This window comes from Varroa jacobsoni, unplaced genomic scaffold (assembly GCF_002532875.2).
Source record: "Varroa jacobsoni isolate VJ856 unplaced genomic scaffold, vjacob_1.0 scaffold_1412, whole genome shotgun sequence".
NCBI classification, from domain to species: Eukaryota; Metazoa; Arthropoda; class Arachnida; order Mesostigmata; family Varroidae; genus Varroa; species Varroa jacobsoni.
The window spans coordinates 24,838-40,733 of record NW_019214314.1 but is presented as its reverse complement, the minus strand read 5'-3'; the positions used below and the strand labels follow the sequence as shown (position 1 = coordinate 40,733).

The 15,896-nt window shown below is 41.9% G+C and overlaps 2 protein-coding genes across 3 annotated transcripts; one reads left to right on the top strand and one right to left on the bottom strand.

Moving 5' to 3' along the window:
- Positions 1 to 2,488: 2,488 nt before the first annotated feature.
- Positions 2,489 to 5,077, top strand: LOC111269777 (chymotrypsinogen B). The gene has a single exon (XM_022849601.2). The coding sequence runs from the start codon at positions 2,617 to 2,619 to the stop codon at positions 3,523 to 3,525; it is 909 nt and encodes a 302-aa protein (XP_022705336.1). The 5' UTR covers positions 2,489 to 2,616; the 3' UTR covers positions 3,526 to 5,077.
- Positions 5,078 to 8,047: 2,970 nt separating this feature from the next.
- Positions 8,048 to 14,080, bottom strand: LOC111269776 (uncharacterized). Of its 2 annotated transcripts, XM_022849600.2 has the most exons (3): positions 13,921 to 14,080; positions 13,297 to 13,364; positions 8,048 to 9,298 (listed from the first exon to the last, which is right to left on the bottom strand). In XM_022849600.2, exon 3 carries the CDS (start codon positions 9,225 to 9,227, stop codon positions 8,295 to 8,297), a length of 933 nt encoding a protein of 310 aa, XP_022705335.1. In that variant the 5' UTR covers positions 9,228 to 9,298; positions 13,297 to 13,364; positions 13,921 to 14,080; the 3' UTR covers positions 8,048 to 8,294. The 2 variants fall into 2 exon arrangements, with proteins under 2 accessions (XP_022705335.1, XP_022705334.1); XM_022849599.2 differs by lacking the exons at positions 13,297 to 13,364; positions 13,921 to 14,080 and adding an exon at positions 10,586 to 10,729.
- Positions 14,081 to 15,896: the final 1,816 nt, after the last annotated feature.

Here is a 15,896-nt window from a genome sequence, read left to right as displayed (position 1 = left end):
CGAATGGGTATGGGCATATTTCGTTTCGTGGTGGCGGCGGGATGGACGGAGTGCCCAACGACGATACCGGACTGTTTTTGGAAGCAGCCAACAACGGAGCGAGCATGCTTGTCACACTGATTGCGAAGTGCTGTAAACAACACCATGTCAATCCTGTATTTTTGCAGTATTAAAAGGTCACATACCGAACCTAGCTAAGAGGATCATCCAACAAGAAGAACCCTTTTTGCGATGTCTTTTAATCCTAGTAATATTCGTGGAACGCACAGTGACGGCCATGGTTTCTCACTAAAAGAAAATCGAGTGCCGATTAACGCTGACCCTATAGTGACTTCAGTCAATCGACTTTCAAGAATAGTTAAGCCGTCGTATTTAAGCATAAACTATACTACGACAGTTCTAGCGCTGTTTCGTACGCCACACTTCACCATTAGATGTGCCATAAGCAATGAAGCTTATATGATCATTTCGTATAAAGGATTGCTCATTGTAGATACGCGTCTGAAATCGTTGTTTCTTAGATAACTCAGCTCAAAAGTCTAAGTTGTACGTTTGATTCGATCCGGTATCGAATGGTATGGATTATTTCGTACGCTATCGGTTATGTGTCAAAGTAAGAAAAAGCGGTTTGGAAAAACTCATAGCAAGAAGCTAACCCGACTATATGATCTAAAGCTACTAAACAATATTTGAGAAATCAAAAAAATTACCATTCAAACATAAAGGGCTGCGGTTAATGGCACGAGACGTTCCATATCTAAACGCGGTCAAACAAAGATACGCTGACGTTTTGTGCTTAATCGCCGTCGCAAGAAACTCATCCACGACTTTAAGCGAAATTTTTGGCCGGGGGCGGGACCATTTCATTGCAACGAATGGCCAGCGTCGCTTCTATAAATTAACCCCAAAGGTTAATCGGCGATTCGAAGTAAGCCTAATTCTCGTCGCAGACCTTAGGGACTATTTTAAAGGGATATTCACTGTCAATACTCACTCGGTTCAGGCAGCTTACGTTGTTTGCGTCCGGATAAAAGATCGTTATTAAGAGCTTTATCGAAAGTGGTAAAATAAACGCAAGGGTATTTAGGTTAAGCTTAGGTGATGTATAAGAGAAGGCGTTTGCGTTAGACAGAAGTTCCTATATGCATGTAACTTGCGCTGTCCAGTTCTGAATAATAATCCGCGATGTTTGCTATAAAGATGCAGAGAAATTTTACTTGATGAAATCGCGTTGCAAATAACAGCATGAGTTATGAATTATTTGCCAATGCGTTTGTATCGCAATACGAGATCTTCCTGAATATTGTTAGTTTGTTCTAGGACAGACAGCAAGGCTTCTGCGTGCCGACATCTACCCTGACGGCCGTAGAGCTGCTTCCAGACTCGTAAGAGGGTTCAGCAATCTTGGATAATGGGTTATCGAAACCTAAGCCACTACCTGGATTCTCGGAATACCTATAGAAGGAAATAATCCTATGTCACTTCTTTTTCTCGTGTCTTTTTGGCTTTCTGTTGACTTCCTATCCTCAATAAAATAAGTGGATCAACTCTCTGCTGTAGGCCCACAATCTCAAGCTCCGCACGACAGGTGAGATCTGCCAATAACAGATATTCAGAGCTGTGTGAGCAGGCATTGTTTACTTGTCAACACAATAATATAAAGAGAAATTTTGCGCCAGCGTAGCTTTTAATGAATACGAATCTCTTAGTTTTACGTACATTTAGAGCTATCGGTAGTCTAACTTATTATTGGCACGTTTACGAAAGAGTTTGGAATGTTTTTTTTTTTTAGCTTTTTTTGAGATGTATCACAAACTGCTCTGTAAGAAGTTCTCGATTTCTTGGTGCGACCTCCAAGATTGCTTTCACGACAGCAATATTACCTATACAATAGCGATATTGGCAGTTTCTGACGAAGAACGAGTCATGTCGACTGTTTCTGATATTGTAGGCTGCTGTATCAACTTGAAGGGGGCGTGAGACGCCATATGTGAGTCAATAATGCTTGATTCTCTGAGTCGATAATGGGCCGTCATATACATCATTGTATGGCGCAATACAAGAGAAAATATGTTTAAAGATCAGTATCTAGTTTCTCCAATCGTTCGAGACATTCTCGTCATTTCTAGGTAGACACCATCAGCAAATATGTCTAACATAAATTCTATTTTGTTTACCGTATTGAAAAATAAAATTAGAAGTATGCTTTGACTAGCGGTAGCCCATCTATCACTAAGTCTCATAGAGAAACAGCGTCAGTATATGAAACAGTCGCCTGACGCTACCCGCGTTTCTACGAAGTAGAACAGATATACCTGGTTACTGATAAGAATATGTTTAGCATTCAGAAAGTATGAATCACAAAATAAGTTCTTATAAATTTTTTTAAAATTATTTTTCTCTTGTTTGCTCCGTCGTTTGATGCTTATCGCTCAATACGATCTAATTATTGAGGGCGGTCAAGGCCGATGAATTGGCGTCAACGGGCTATTGCTTAGCGGGATCACCTGACGCTAAATCCTTATTAATTCCTGCAGCTTTGTTTTGAAACGCTTAATCAAACAAGATGGCTTATAAAATGCTGGCTGACCATTAATACGCCTACTCTTAGATCAGATGTCGAGAAAAAGACGGACTTCTGCCATTATGAGGTTACTGTTGTCAGCAATTATTGCGCTCTTTGCAGCAGCTGTTATTCTGCCTGTTACTGCAGCAAGAAATTGCGGCGTTCCGAACATTGAGCCGGAGCTTACCGATATGAACATTATCGGCGGCCGGATAGCGCGACCAGGTTCCTGGCCGTGGCACGTTGGACTTTACCGGAAGCGATACCTTCATACTACACGATGGAACGATAGCAGTCAGTTTTGTGCTGGTGCGTTAATCGATCAGAACACAGTTGTAACTAGCGCCCATTGCTTAATCTACCCTGCAGAAACAATACAGGTCCACCTTGGTGCTCATCTGCGCCTGACAAGAGACAAAGGTGAAGAGATTATTGACGTGCAACACTACTGCTCGTATCCGACGTTCAACGGCGGGAACGTTGACGACATTGGCATCATTAAACTGAAGAGGCCCGTCACCTACACCAAAACGATTAGCCAAATCTGTCTGCCCGACAAAAACGATGAGATACGCATTAGCGAAGACGAGGTCTACGTCACGGGCTGGGGCCACACGTCGGGATACCTGAGTCGTCAGCAGTCCAACGAACTTAAACAAGTGAAGCAACATATTATCACAAAGGAGGAATGCCGAACCATGCGTTCCATGAATGTGGATAAAGTGATCTGTTCGAAGCATGATTTAGGATCGACGTGCACTGGAGATTCGGGTGGACCTGTCGTCTTGGAACGTAACGGCCATTGGCAGCTGCAAGGTGTGGTGTCTGGCGGACCTCCAATATGTGGCACGCCTGATTGGCCCATGTACCACACCGAATTAGCCAAGTACAGGGATTATATCGATAGGTACAGAGCAGCTCGAGATCCTGTCAACACTCCAGGACTTTGCAAATCTTAAGTGAAACTGAGCTTCATCGTAGAACCTCTCGATTCGATATTTGTCGCTAAATATAAGGGTATATATATGCGGATCTAAAAATTGATGTTTAGCTATGGGATAGCTATGAGATTCTTGCTGTTCTTACAAATACTCTCTGCCGCTCATGTAAAAGGCGTACATAGTGGTTGTTCGAGTTCACTTGGATTAAAAATCTATCCCATGCATAAATAGACGAATAGAAACGATGTACCAGTAAAAATATAAAAAGTGCTTTAATTTCATTTAAGGTATATTAAACATCTACAAAAAAAAAACTGCTACGACGTCAGTTCTACTGTCTCATTTTAAATGTCTAAAGGATACTTTATAACCAACGTGGCGATATATATTCTTATTTAGCAGAAAGTGTTACTTGCCATTGCCTGATCTGGTCCGATTAAACATATGGTTTACATGTACATATGGAGCAGTGTTCCCAAAAATACACTTCCGGGCCCCTGTTATGACACTTGCCTTTAAATAGAAATATGTTCTGTACTTTTCCCAGTAGCTAAAGGCACATCGCACTCTGTACCCGACTAATCCACTGTTGAAGCGTTTCCCATCAGTAGCTTTTATACTGAGACCCAAATAGTAGGCTTAATTAATTCGGGCAGTAACATAATAACTGGCATAAGGGACCAGTACGGTATAACACGAGTGAACACCTCTGTTATCTGAGTTATCTGGACGTGGATATTTCCCAAGGGAAGGCTGGCCTCCAAACCTGATCCCTTATAGATAAGTACGCTTTTATTCTTGCTCGTAATAGCTGCTAATAGTCTTATTTACAAAAACGTTAACTTATTTTTGCCTGCGTGTCGTCATTGGCATTGTACGTTCATTGATGCCTTTTTGAGGGTCGTCGAAGGTAGCCTTCAAAAGCCTTTGTTATCTTACATCGCTACAGCATGCGCGCATTTTGATACTTACGCTGATAATCTGCTGAGTGTAAAGTAGTCGCCAAACCTGCGTCAATTCGCTGTCACCTGAAACACACTTGTTAACATTACGGACCCCTTTTAAAAAAGGGGTTAAATTAGAAAAAGGGTTTATCGCACATGCGGACAATATGATTTCTCAACTCCCGTAAATGAAATCGAATGTAAATAAAATGTTTAACATAAGATTTTTAAATCTAGCGATGACGGCGGCAGCGGACACTCAGACAAATGTTATCCTAACCTTTGGGTCTTGCCCCATGGGATACCTGCCAAACAGACGGTTCAAGTTGTACTTGAAAGAGTGTAAATTTTTTTTACATTACACATGTTGAAACATGTGTCCCGCATTTGAGTAATAACACTAATTTTGGCGTGTAATATACCAGTGCATAGTTTGATATTAGATGCCCGTATTGAAAGTTTTAACGAGTCTTTATAAAGTTTTGCCAAGCATTTTAGAATAGGAATCTCAAAGAAAGATTTCTACTCCCAAACACTGAGTTTACCTTCAAACAGCCATCATACATCTATTCTCTTTTTCAGGTTAGGATCAATAAAAGCTATACCTGCGTGTAATTTGCACCTTCTTTCAAGTTTTTCTTTCCTCTATTGGTGTTCAGTTAATATTTATGTATAGTACCAAATATGTCGTAAAGGATTTTTTGGGGTGCGTTTTTCATTTACGGGATACACGAGGTTCACACACGACCACATCGATTCGCGCGTACTCCGTGAGATCGAAACTATAGTCTTCACAGTGGATCCTCGCGATTTTAATTGTGCTTATAATAAATTTGTCAGCGAATCTTTATGAACTTTTAACCCTACCTAAAGCATATCAGCCTTCCAGAATTTCGTCCATTTTTGGCTACTCAGTAATAGCAGTTTCAATAGTACGAAAAAGTATCACATACTTTACTTCGGAATTATACAATGATTAATCAACTGTAATAACCAAGTTACCTTGATAGTTAAAATCGAACGTGTTTGCTAAAACTAGATAATAAGCTACGCAAAGGACGATTTGTTGTAGCTTTATTAACCAAGTATAAGACGTTATAGAGATATAATCGTGGTGGGTGCAAACTACGCTAGACTTGTCCTTCGGTTTTCAGGTGCTGTTGCTATGGTTAAGTCGGATTATCACTTCAAAAGGCTGAAGGCCTTCGATAACACGAAATGAAGTATATTTACAAAGTGAGCCTCGCACGTGGGCTACCTCATCTCAGTTTGTTGGAGAGCTACCTTGTTGCAGCCCCACTTGTGCGGAAAGATGGTCCGTGAATAGAATCCTGTGGTCCTGGTATCATTACTAAATTGTGTATTATCTTTTATTACTATATGATAAAATACATGCACGGATCCGTATAGCACTTTTTTTTTATTACTTCGACAATCTACTGATTAATAAACGTTTGACTGAAACTTAACAGCTCGTAGAATCTGACGTTAAATGGGAAATTGCCGTCTGCATCGTAATACACGCAAAGCTCATCAATGCAATATATTTGCGTAGAACGATTCGATAACACTGAGCACCGGAAAGTTTTCATTCATCAGACTTCAATGTTATTTAGGTGTTTCTTTGCAAAATTAATATGCCTCGTAAGCGAAACTTAATTCTACATATATCCCAAATGTGTCCGCGCATTAACGGTAGTGTAACGGCCAGGTCAATAATTTGGCATCTGACTTTTGTTGAAACGGGATGCAAGACGTAATATAGTTTGGTAAAGAAGATTCAGTTATTGTTGTTATAGTACGGGACTACACTCAGAAATAAATGAGTCCTTTGAGTATTTTCGCTATAACAATTGTCTCCGCAAAAATACCAGGGCTTCTGTTATAGACAGATGAAATTTCATAACAATCCGATGCAATCTCGCTTCTTCCGGCGAAATTTGTATTAAGCGTCATGCAATTTTTTTCAAACAGAGTAACAAACGTGCATCAGGTTTTGTCTTAAAAATAAAAGCAACCGTACGCCCGCTCTGCAGATGTTGCTGAGTGCTCACTGAAGCCAGACTCTAAGAAAAGTTTAGGTGAGCCAGTGGCTCGAGCATTTCGAAGATGTGCAGAAGTCCACCGAAGACGATCCTCATTCCGAAGTCTTTGTGATAGCGATTCCGGACGAGAATGTGAAAGGAATGAAATAACTCGTGTTTGGTGACCGCTGAATCATTCATTATAAGGTAACTGGTAAAAAAAGATGCCTTATATTCAGCGCATTTTGACCGCCCGGCACGTTTTCGATGGAGAGAATGAGACGCCATTTTCTGAGCATCGGTTCAAAAACAAACCGCAATAGGAGAAAGTCACACGATGCAGACCCTCAACCAAAGTGCTCCTCACGGTTTTGTTCGATCATTGAAGAATCGTTCTATGGTCGCCGAGCAGTGAGTTCGATGAGCTGCACAAGTCTGTCTGACGCAAGCGACTAGAACTGTCGCACAACAAATCATAGGTAAAGACCGATACATTATTAATAAGCACAATGAATTCTATTTCACATAGAAGTGATTCTAACATTCAGATTCGACGCATCTCGCGTGTGACCCTTAGTGGACGATACTTACGGCTCAATCCTGTTTTCAGTCTATTTTAGCATCATTTATCCATGTTACGCTTCCACATAGCACTAAGTAACGCGTTCCCTATTGGCCGATACCCGATGCTGAAGTATTAGCTGTTACCTGCATTTCATGTAGCGTCTAGGCATCCTACATGGCCAGAAGGATAACGGACCGCCAGCCAAGGGGTAAACAGTACTAACAGCGAGCTGACATAGCGTTTGTAGTTCATACGGAACCTACAAGGCTCACTAGCATCACTGGGGCCGCGCAGTTCTCGTCTTTCCCGACGCTACCTAAGCCGTAAGCGGTCCCCTGCAACTACCCCTATTTCAGATAAAAGTGTGCTTCCTTTCAAGGCTTTCCGACCTATCCTGACCAATTAGAGGCAAGGAAATCTAGTTGGGTTCTATCGAGACTCGAGCGAAAGCTGAATAGCAATTGTCTTAGACGGGGTAATAAACGACTCTCGTGGGGGTCGTATAGCGGCGCTCGTCCTGGCTCGTCCTGGCGGACCGAATCAGGCCAACTGCCACTACTACAGTTTCCTTCAAGTGGTCTACCACAATTTTGCCTCAGCTTCCTACTGTCCCGACGAACGGGACACAAAGTCAGCGGCATGAGCCCGTTCGGATGGGCAAACTGCTCGTTTATTTACTTCGGGGGCACATGACGGCTTCCTCGCATGTGTTTACAAGGAACTGTTGCTTCTGTTGAATTTAGTTAAGTACATAATTAGTTTAAGTTTCTTTTTAATAAGATATCCTGGCAGTGGAACCTATCAATACAATCCTTCTACAATACAAAGCTTCTTGTTCTTTAAATGATTTAGAGCTAGTGGTCAGAGATAGGTATTTGACGTTTCTCGTATTATGCATAAAAGCAATCTCACTTTTAGATGAACTTATTATATGTATCACTAAGTTTTTGTCATCTTATAATTGTGTGTAAGAAGAATCTTCTGCGCTTACAGAAACACAACGAGTATACATTTCTAAATAGCTTCGTGTGCACTTAAGCTTTATTGTATTGCACTAAATATTTGACCAGCTCCTAGTTCACCGAGATACTCGCTATTTCGGTTAACAAGATCTGAAATATATCTTACGATAATCGTGCTTTTTGAATTATAGAGAATGGTGTGTCGCATTTTGTAAATAGGTGTATATAGAATAAATGTTTATGTATAATAATAAATCTAGAATTGACATAAGCCTCTAATCTAAATTCTTTTTTAGTCCGCAGGATTGTCTTTCGTTGGACTGCAGTTACGATTAATATCTTTACATTGCTCTCCATTGTCATTACCGAATACAGACTCGGTAACAGTGACATCGAATTGAAGGACGATTGCCACAAGCGTCACTATGTTAACGACGGCACCAGCGAGTGTCGGAAGCTCATGCGTAGCGCTATCAATGATGCGAAGAGCGTCCCATTCCTGGCGAAATGCCAGTACCTGGCGAATTTCATCTGCTAAACGGTTTTCTGCCCTGATTCGAAACTGCGTCCCAAGACAGAGTGAGATAATTCCTGAGCCTAACTGAGCTATAAACACTGCCAGCGACATTGCAGCCATACACTCGATTAATCGCGGAGCAACACTCCAGAGAGCATCGGGTGTTCGGTGCGCGACGATGATGAGTTCACCAGCTAAACACGAGAGATTCACAGCCGTCGATGCATAGAACACCAACAGTTGTGCCCCAAATGAACGATTCAACCATCGGGTACTATCTCGTGCACGAGCCTTCATTTCGATAAGCCGCCAACAGCGATAAGCCGTCGTGTATCGGCCACTACCAACGGTCGACCAAGACTCCGCCGACGTTGCGACCCGCGTTACGGGAATGTCGTCGAAATCGCCGTTAACTTTTTGATCAAGTTTGGCGAGCGAGACGAGCAACACCCTACTCTTTTCGAGATACAGTTCCATAATTGTATAACTGCTGAAACGAAGGTATAGACGACAGATACGGAGAGCGAGTTGTTCTCGACCTGCTATCTCTTCAAAAGCCAGACTTGTCAGGGCTGATAGGAGGAGCGTAATCTTGAAAGTGGTATGACTTTTCGGAAAGTCTATGCGCGAAGAAAGAGCTGCCGGCGGTGGAGGTCGCATGCAAGCTTCAACGAGTGAGATCGCCGGCGCTACGTAAACGGCGTGCATTTTATGGACGAACACGAACAGCCGAACGCACGTGGAAAGGCGCTTGCCTTCGTCGTTTTTTAGAAAATCATCTGAAAAAAATCACGCACGGTATGTTTGCCGTTTTCGTCGAGTTTTCTTATTTATTTACGTGTGTATACATTAAGATTATCGTTATTTAGAAACGAATCAGTATAGTGTTAGTGACAGTTTGTAAACAAGAGGCATTTTTACCTACAATAGCATAGATTTGTTTTTAGTTCTCCTTAATTTGACAACGAAGGCATTCTCAAAGAGCATTCTAATTCTAGTCTATATTATAGAAACAGATTAATCGTTCACTAAAGCGTTTGCTATTTGAGAGGCTGTGTTGATTAGGAGAACACTTTGCATATCTGTCCTACTTGAAAAGCAGTCGCTTGTACTGGGCCGAAAATTCTGCGCACCGACTTACTTAAAGGCTTTGCCTGTGGTTTAAGGCTTATTAAGTTAGACCAATATTTGACGTTCAATCAGTGGCCTTTGGGATGGCTTAGTGAATAGCATGTCCATGTACTGCATCTAGGTACATAAGGACCTTGGCTCAAATTATTTGATTAATAGCGTTTGCTTCGCGCTGGGGGCCGGCCGTTTCACGAAGTATTAACACGATTACGAACGTAAATATTTAAAAACGTAACTAACAAACATAATATTTAGCAACAGTACCTAATAGGAAAATACCCAATATGAAATAACTCTCGGCTGAGTCATAATAGATGACAAAGTGGTCTTTTCTATCAAAGATTTATCGTCAGCAATTCTCATTTCTGCTTTATCTTGAAATGGCCGAAATACTGATTCCTGTCAAAGACTCACTCCGATGTATCGCAAAACTCGCTTAGACACCCCAAATAATGAAAGGTAAAGGTTTTAATAGTCTAATTTCGAAAAAAAAAACTTTAAATCGATGTGTAGGAAGCCTGCTAATAGTCAACCGGTTAGCTGTAAGGCATTGTCGTTTGACATCCTGTAATTTGAACAGTAGTAATACCTCTTATTTGAAGTCAAACGCTATCTACTTTTATATTCTTGTTATCGAAGAAGCAGAGCAAAAACGTCAAAAGCCGCGCGAGACTTTTTCGGCGCTCGAGCCACTCTTCATTTTTTACGCTTATAAATTGAAAACGTTTTGAATACCTATCGGTTTGATGTTATCCGTTTCTATTGCCGACGCCTTCTACTCGAACATTTATAGAAATGTACAGTTTTAATGGAGACTTTGCATATCAACTGGGCGCCGTGTCACATTTACTTTACTGTTTGGTTTGAACGGGGGTGGCGTCTGTTCCACTCATGCAGCTAAAAAAAACTAAGCTCGGAAAATAGATGGAAAGTACCTTGGTTTTTTACCCTTATAGATAAATTAGGCACGCGATTTATCTGCAGCGAAAATTCATTTTATGGCTATCTCTTAGAATTAGTCGTCTGCTTCAAGTGGAGACCGATATCACAACTGTATACACACACTCTAGTATCGGCTGACATGGATGAACCTCTCACGAGTATTCCATGCATGTTGACACGTGCAGGTGTTGACGTTTAAAACAGATACGTACATACGCACACAATATGTTATACGTGGACGAACGAGTGAAATTGTCTGCCTAAATTTGCGTGCATCTGCGGTTAACACAGAATTACACTTGTTCAATATAGAACTTTGCATGTAGCTACCTTTAGCCAAAGGGAAAATGATCCAAGACAACCCTTGCCTTATTCTCACAGATCTTTAAAAACGATAAACCGGCGGGATTAAGCCTACGTTGGTCTGGTGCCATCCGAAATATTGTACACTGTACGACAGAGTCATAGATTGGCGCAAAGAAGATATAAACAGTAATGCACGAAGTCACCAAACGTTTCCGGACAAAGTATTCCGCATTTCATTAATTTTAACACCTTACTGTAGAACGATTGACTGGCTGACAAGTGACGTCACGTAGCATAATTCCTTTAAGAAGTTTCTAAGAACTAGCGTCTTAAGAATATACTAGTTATGTAAGCCGACGCATAAACCCGCATGCGTCTAATATAATACAACTGAAAATGTTATAGTATGGTGAGACCAAACGTTTTTCACTGAAGTCGAGCCAGTCATACAGAAAAGGTAGACAGCTACATGTTTGCGGTACGCTGCAAGCTGGATTGTACTAGGAGAACCTTAATTTTTAGATACAACTGCGTAGTTGCAGCTTTTGAGTGAATAACTGTTGAAGAGTACATTTTTCAAGTTGTTTAAATCCTCTCAGATTGACTGGATTCGTCCACTCGAGAAGCGGGTGAACTCGTCTTTTCCGCTCTATAATGGCATTTTCAGATGCACCTTGAACAACCACGTGGTAAGCTCCTCTACTGACCTATCAAATTTGTTGTACTCAGGAGGACATTGGGGGTTCTTGCCCACCGTGTTTACCACGGTAACCTAAAGCTTGGACAAGTTTTTCTCATAACTGTAGATTCAGACACAATTTCTCAGTGCGTGCCTACGTTTCTTGGCTTGACCTTTCCATTTTTCCTTCAAACTGTTTATTATTATCCATTAAACTGTTTGTTTAGAGAGCGAATGCTTTTTGCAACAAGGCTGTTGTTAGTGAAGCTACCAGATAGATGTCTGACGTGTAAGCCACAATTTTCATTTGAAAATCAATGCTAATACTGATAAGGCTACTTGCTTCTACGGGAGTTTACTCGAAGACGTAACGAACAGCACTAGTAAGCCTTACGGGTGGTTTCTTCGTATCTTCGTTCTTAAGATACGTTAGAGCATAGCCGGTGGAGAGCAAAGTCAAGAAAAATAGGTTAGACACGAGCTGTGTAGTGATGTGAACGTCCATCATCGGAACTCCTTCCATTGATAAACGACGTCGATGCGTACATCAGCCAAGCGGCGTATTAGTGAATCTGAGAGATGAATGTCTGCTCAGTTTTCAGACCCACCACCGCATGGTGAGCGATTTAGTGTACGAGTCAATGGTCAGACGAGAAAAGCGTGCTTTGAGAGAAAAATTTCTCATGATCAAAATATATATATTTTAATCATATTGCAAGGTCTGAAATTTGTTGATATGTATTACATTTACCGTACGAAAGGGATAACGAAAGCTGATGCGCTAACTTCCATGCACACGTTGGAACTATGCATAATGACCCGAAATCATCCCGTGTTTAATTTGACCCGTAATGAAAATAACAGAACTAAAACTAATATCATTACAAGATTAGTGAAAATACTGAAAAACGTTAGTGTGTGACAGCAAGGACCGGTCCCGATTTAGTTGCTAATAAAGTTGAATTGGAAAAGCCGTCGTAATAGGCGGCCATTTTGACGGAACGGGATGTATATATACATATATTCAAGATGGCACACATGTGACTTCTATCATGAAGCCGTCGTCTACAGGAGTAATTAAGAATTGCGAAACGTGACCTTCAACTAGTTAGTCCGGCTATTGAGCTGCAAGCAAGTTCTGTCACGCATCCTTTAGGACCTACTATGATATTTTGTCATCGAGCAATATGCAACTTTAGTTATGTAATTAATAAGTATGAGTTCGAATGTTTTGTGTAAAATCGCGCTAGATTTGTCTGTTTATCAAACTGTGCCTGTTATACATCTGTCGTGTTTAGTCAGTGAAACATAGAACTTAGTGGTGTGAAAATTCTCCGAAATTAATAATATAATAATCCGAGCCGAAAATAATAATTTTTCTGCTTGTCATTAACTAAATTACGTTTAGTTTCTCTAAGCAGATAGTGCTAGAAGCTTTGCCTTTTGGGTTGCACCTTTCAGTCGGCCTAAACGATACGGAGAAGAAAATAAATAAATTCTCTATTCTAAATTTTACTACTCTTCTATGGTTTTAGTTGACAGAATAAGAGACATAATTATAACAGACTTCACTGTTTGGACCGGATAAGCATAAGCTAAGTTTATTTATTCGTAGGATTGTATATGCGCTGCATAGAAGCTATTTGAATACTAATTCCATATTAAAGATTGGTTGCTATGGATTTTTTTAATAGGTATGAAATTGGAAAAGTCAATTACCTTGAAGCAGCTTGATGCAATGAAGTTGAGAGATAATATGGTAGAAACAACGGCAGGACTGCGCTTACCTAATAGAAATTAATTTCGTCACAATTAAAAGCATATTAATGGGGACTCTTCTAATTGGACCGGTTACCTTAGACAGGGGTGTGTCTTTAATAAGCTATAACAGCAAGTATTATCAGTGGACCGAAAGGATCTCCTTCTTGATGAGGAGGCACGCCCCTATGTTCCACGAACGCAATCTATGGTCTTAGATCAACCATTAAGCGCTCAAGGCATGTCAAGAATGTTTTTAAATCTTCACAATAGTCCTTGTTTGATAGGTGCATGTGCTCGACAGATGAAGATCGTTGGCACGAAGATCACCTACCAACCGCCGAACTGTGCGTTGATATTTTATCATATTTAACATAAGTTTATCTGTACGCTTGTGATGAAGATGGCGATTTAGTTAATATAAGCATGTACAATGCATAGATGAATAAATATCTTTCGATGTTTTTCTGGTATGGTAAAATTAGATTATAGGAAAATCGGCTATATAGTACATTCCAATTATATGCACGGAAATGGTACGTTTTGACAATATTCTTAATTTAGTCGTGCACTGTTGTATCGTACCTGATCCGGCTAGCAGACTAAACGCGTAGGCGGTTGCAAATACTACTCGAAGAATCCTGTTCGCAAGAGCCGCTCGACCGTGCGTGACTGCCAGGCCATGAAGAATGGCCGGCTTACGCCAAACCACACTACAGCCTGTAATGATCCAGCACATTTAATCTTCTAAGGGTGAAACAATTAATTGCTGAGTCCCGGCACTATAGGCCTAGCGATCCACACCAGTTTAGTAGCAACGATAGAACCTCTAGTAGAGTCAGCTGTGAACTAAAGATATTTGCGGAAAGAAGGAAAAAATTTCCGATTGTAAAATCCTACGAGATTGAAATGCTTCAGCGCGAACTACAGACACGTTCAAAGCAACTGGCCCACTAGCTATACGCACGCGCCTTGCTTAAAGAAGTCTGAAGACTGAGGTGTAGCACGAAAAACTGCTCAGCTTTTAGCTCAGCCCTCTGTTCTTCCTGTCGGACTCTTCCGCTTATTCTTGGTGGGTCATGGTGGTGGTGGAAATACTCTCCATGACAAATCTATTCTTCGCTTTCGATCCGCCTCCTTCTTAGCGGCTTTGACGCTGAGTGTTACAGCAGTGACAGCGGTGGAAATTCGGCAGGCGACAAGTAAGGTCCAGAGAGAGCCCAGGTAGGTAACGCCGCCCGACACGACTCACAGACAGCCTCTCCAGGTGGATCGACGTTGATTTCTATTCTCTGGCTTGTCCTTTCTCTTCTGAGGACACTCGTATGCAAGGAGAAAGGGGGCTCTTGGTTTTATTGTTTGCCTCTATCTCAATCGCTCTTACTGCGTCTCATAGAAGCTCTTCTTGACCCTTCATAGAACAAGCCCCGTGTCACGCTTGCGTCTGCGTCTGCTCGCTGGGTCCCTTTGCCCTATTTGTTCCAGCCCATTTTGTTCGCTTTCATCCTCTATGATTGGTACCCAATGTCTCGTCCGGCCACTGTCCAGTAGAACATTGTACAGGCATACAATTCATTTTATTGTCACTATAATTGCCATTGTCGAAGCATCGTAATATCCCACAGTCGCAATACCAGTATCACGACTAGCATCAGAAGGGCTCCAATGAATGTCTTCCCTATTGCCTGCTTTGCATATTACCTACGGCATTGCGTATTGTTCTCTATCGTCTCTTCTGCGGTACGACGATCGAAGCGAGGAGAGCTAAAGACCGTCGTTAATGGCGACAGAGGCCACAGCGTCTCGTTGAAAGCGAAACGAGAGAGGCGGTTTCAACATATCTGAGTTTCGCGGCCACGCAGCCCGAATTTCTGGGCAGATTCTCTGACGCGAAACCTTGCTTGCCTAACTCTTGGGTGATAGCTTGCTGACTACAGTCAAAATCTCGGCTCCTTGTTATCGAAGGCAGGCACGCGAAGATACCGGCTGTTGAGTGGTGGTAGGGGACAAGTCGTCTGTGGTTGACTGGTTAGAAGAGCGTTAACTCTCCTCAGTAGCCATGACCCCGCCGCCATCCGTGTTTCACTACCATAACTAGCATGCTGCCGTCAGTTTCGATGGAGGTGCATTCTTCGGGGCACCGACCAACGCATTCGATTATCATTACATGGGCTTACTCGTGTTCTTTGCTTCACTGTTTTGTGTTTCCTCCCCTTCTTTTTCCCACTGCTTGCTTTTCCGCGAGCCTCTCCAGCTCCAGCCGGCGTCGAGGATGACGTTTTGTCCTATTCTGTTGCTCGATACATCGATGGCATTGTATACTTGCCCTTGGCGCAAGCCTATGCCGGTACCTGTCCCGCTAGCTACCGTGTCAGAATCCACGTTGCATTCAATCTTTCACTTCTTCCTTCCTTCAGATACGCTCTTGGCAGCGGCTGCCAGTCGTCTCAACGCCAGTGATGGGGCAATCACGGATGCAAGTCAACAGCGCACGAGGCCGCCGGCACACGAGAAGGACGTTGCATACCGGTTTCTTCTGTTGCTTCGACTAGCACAAGGCG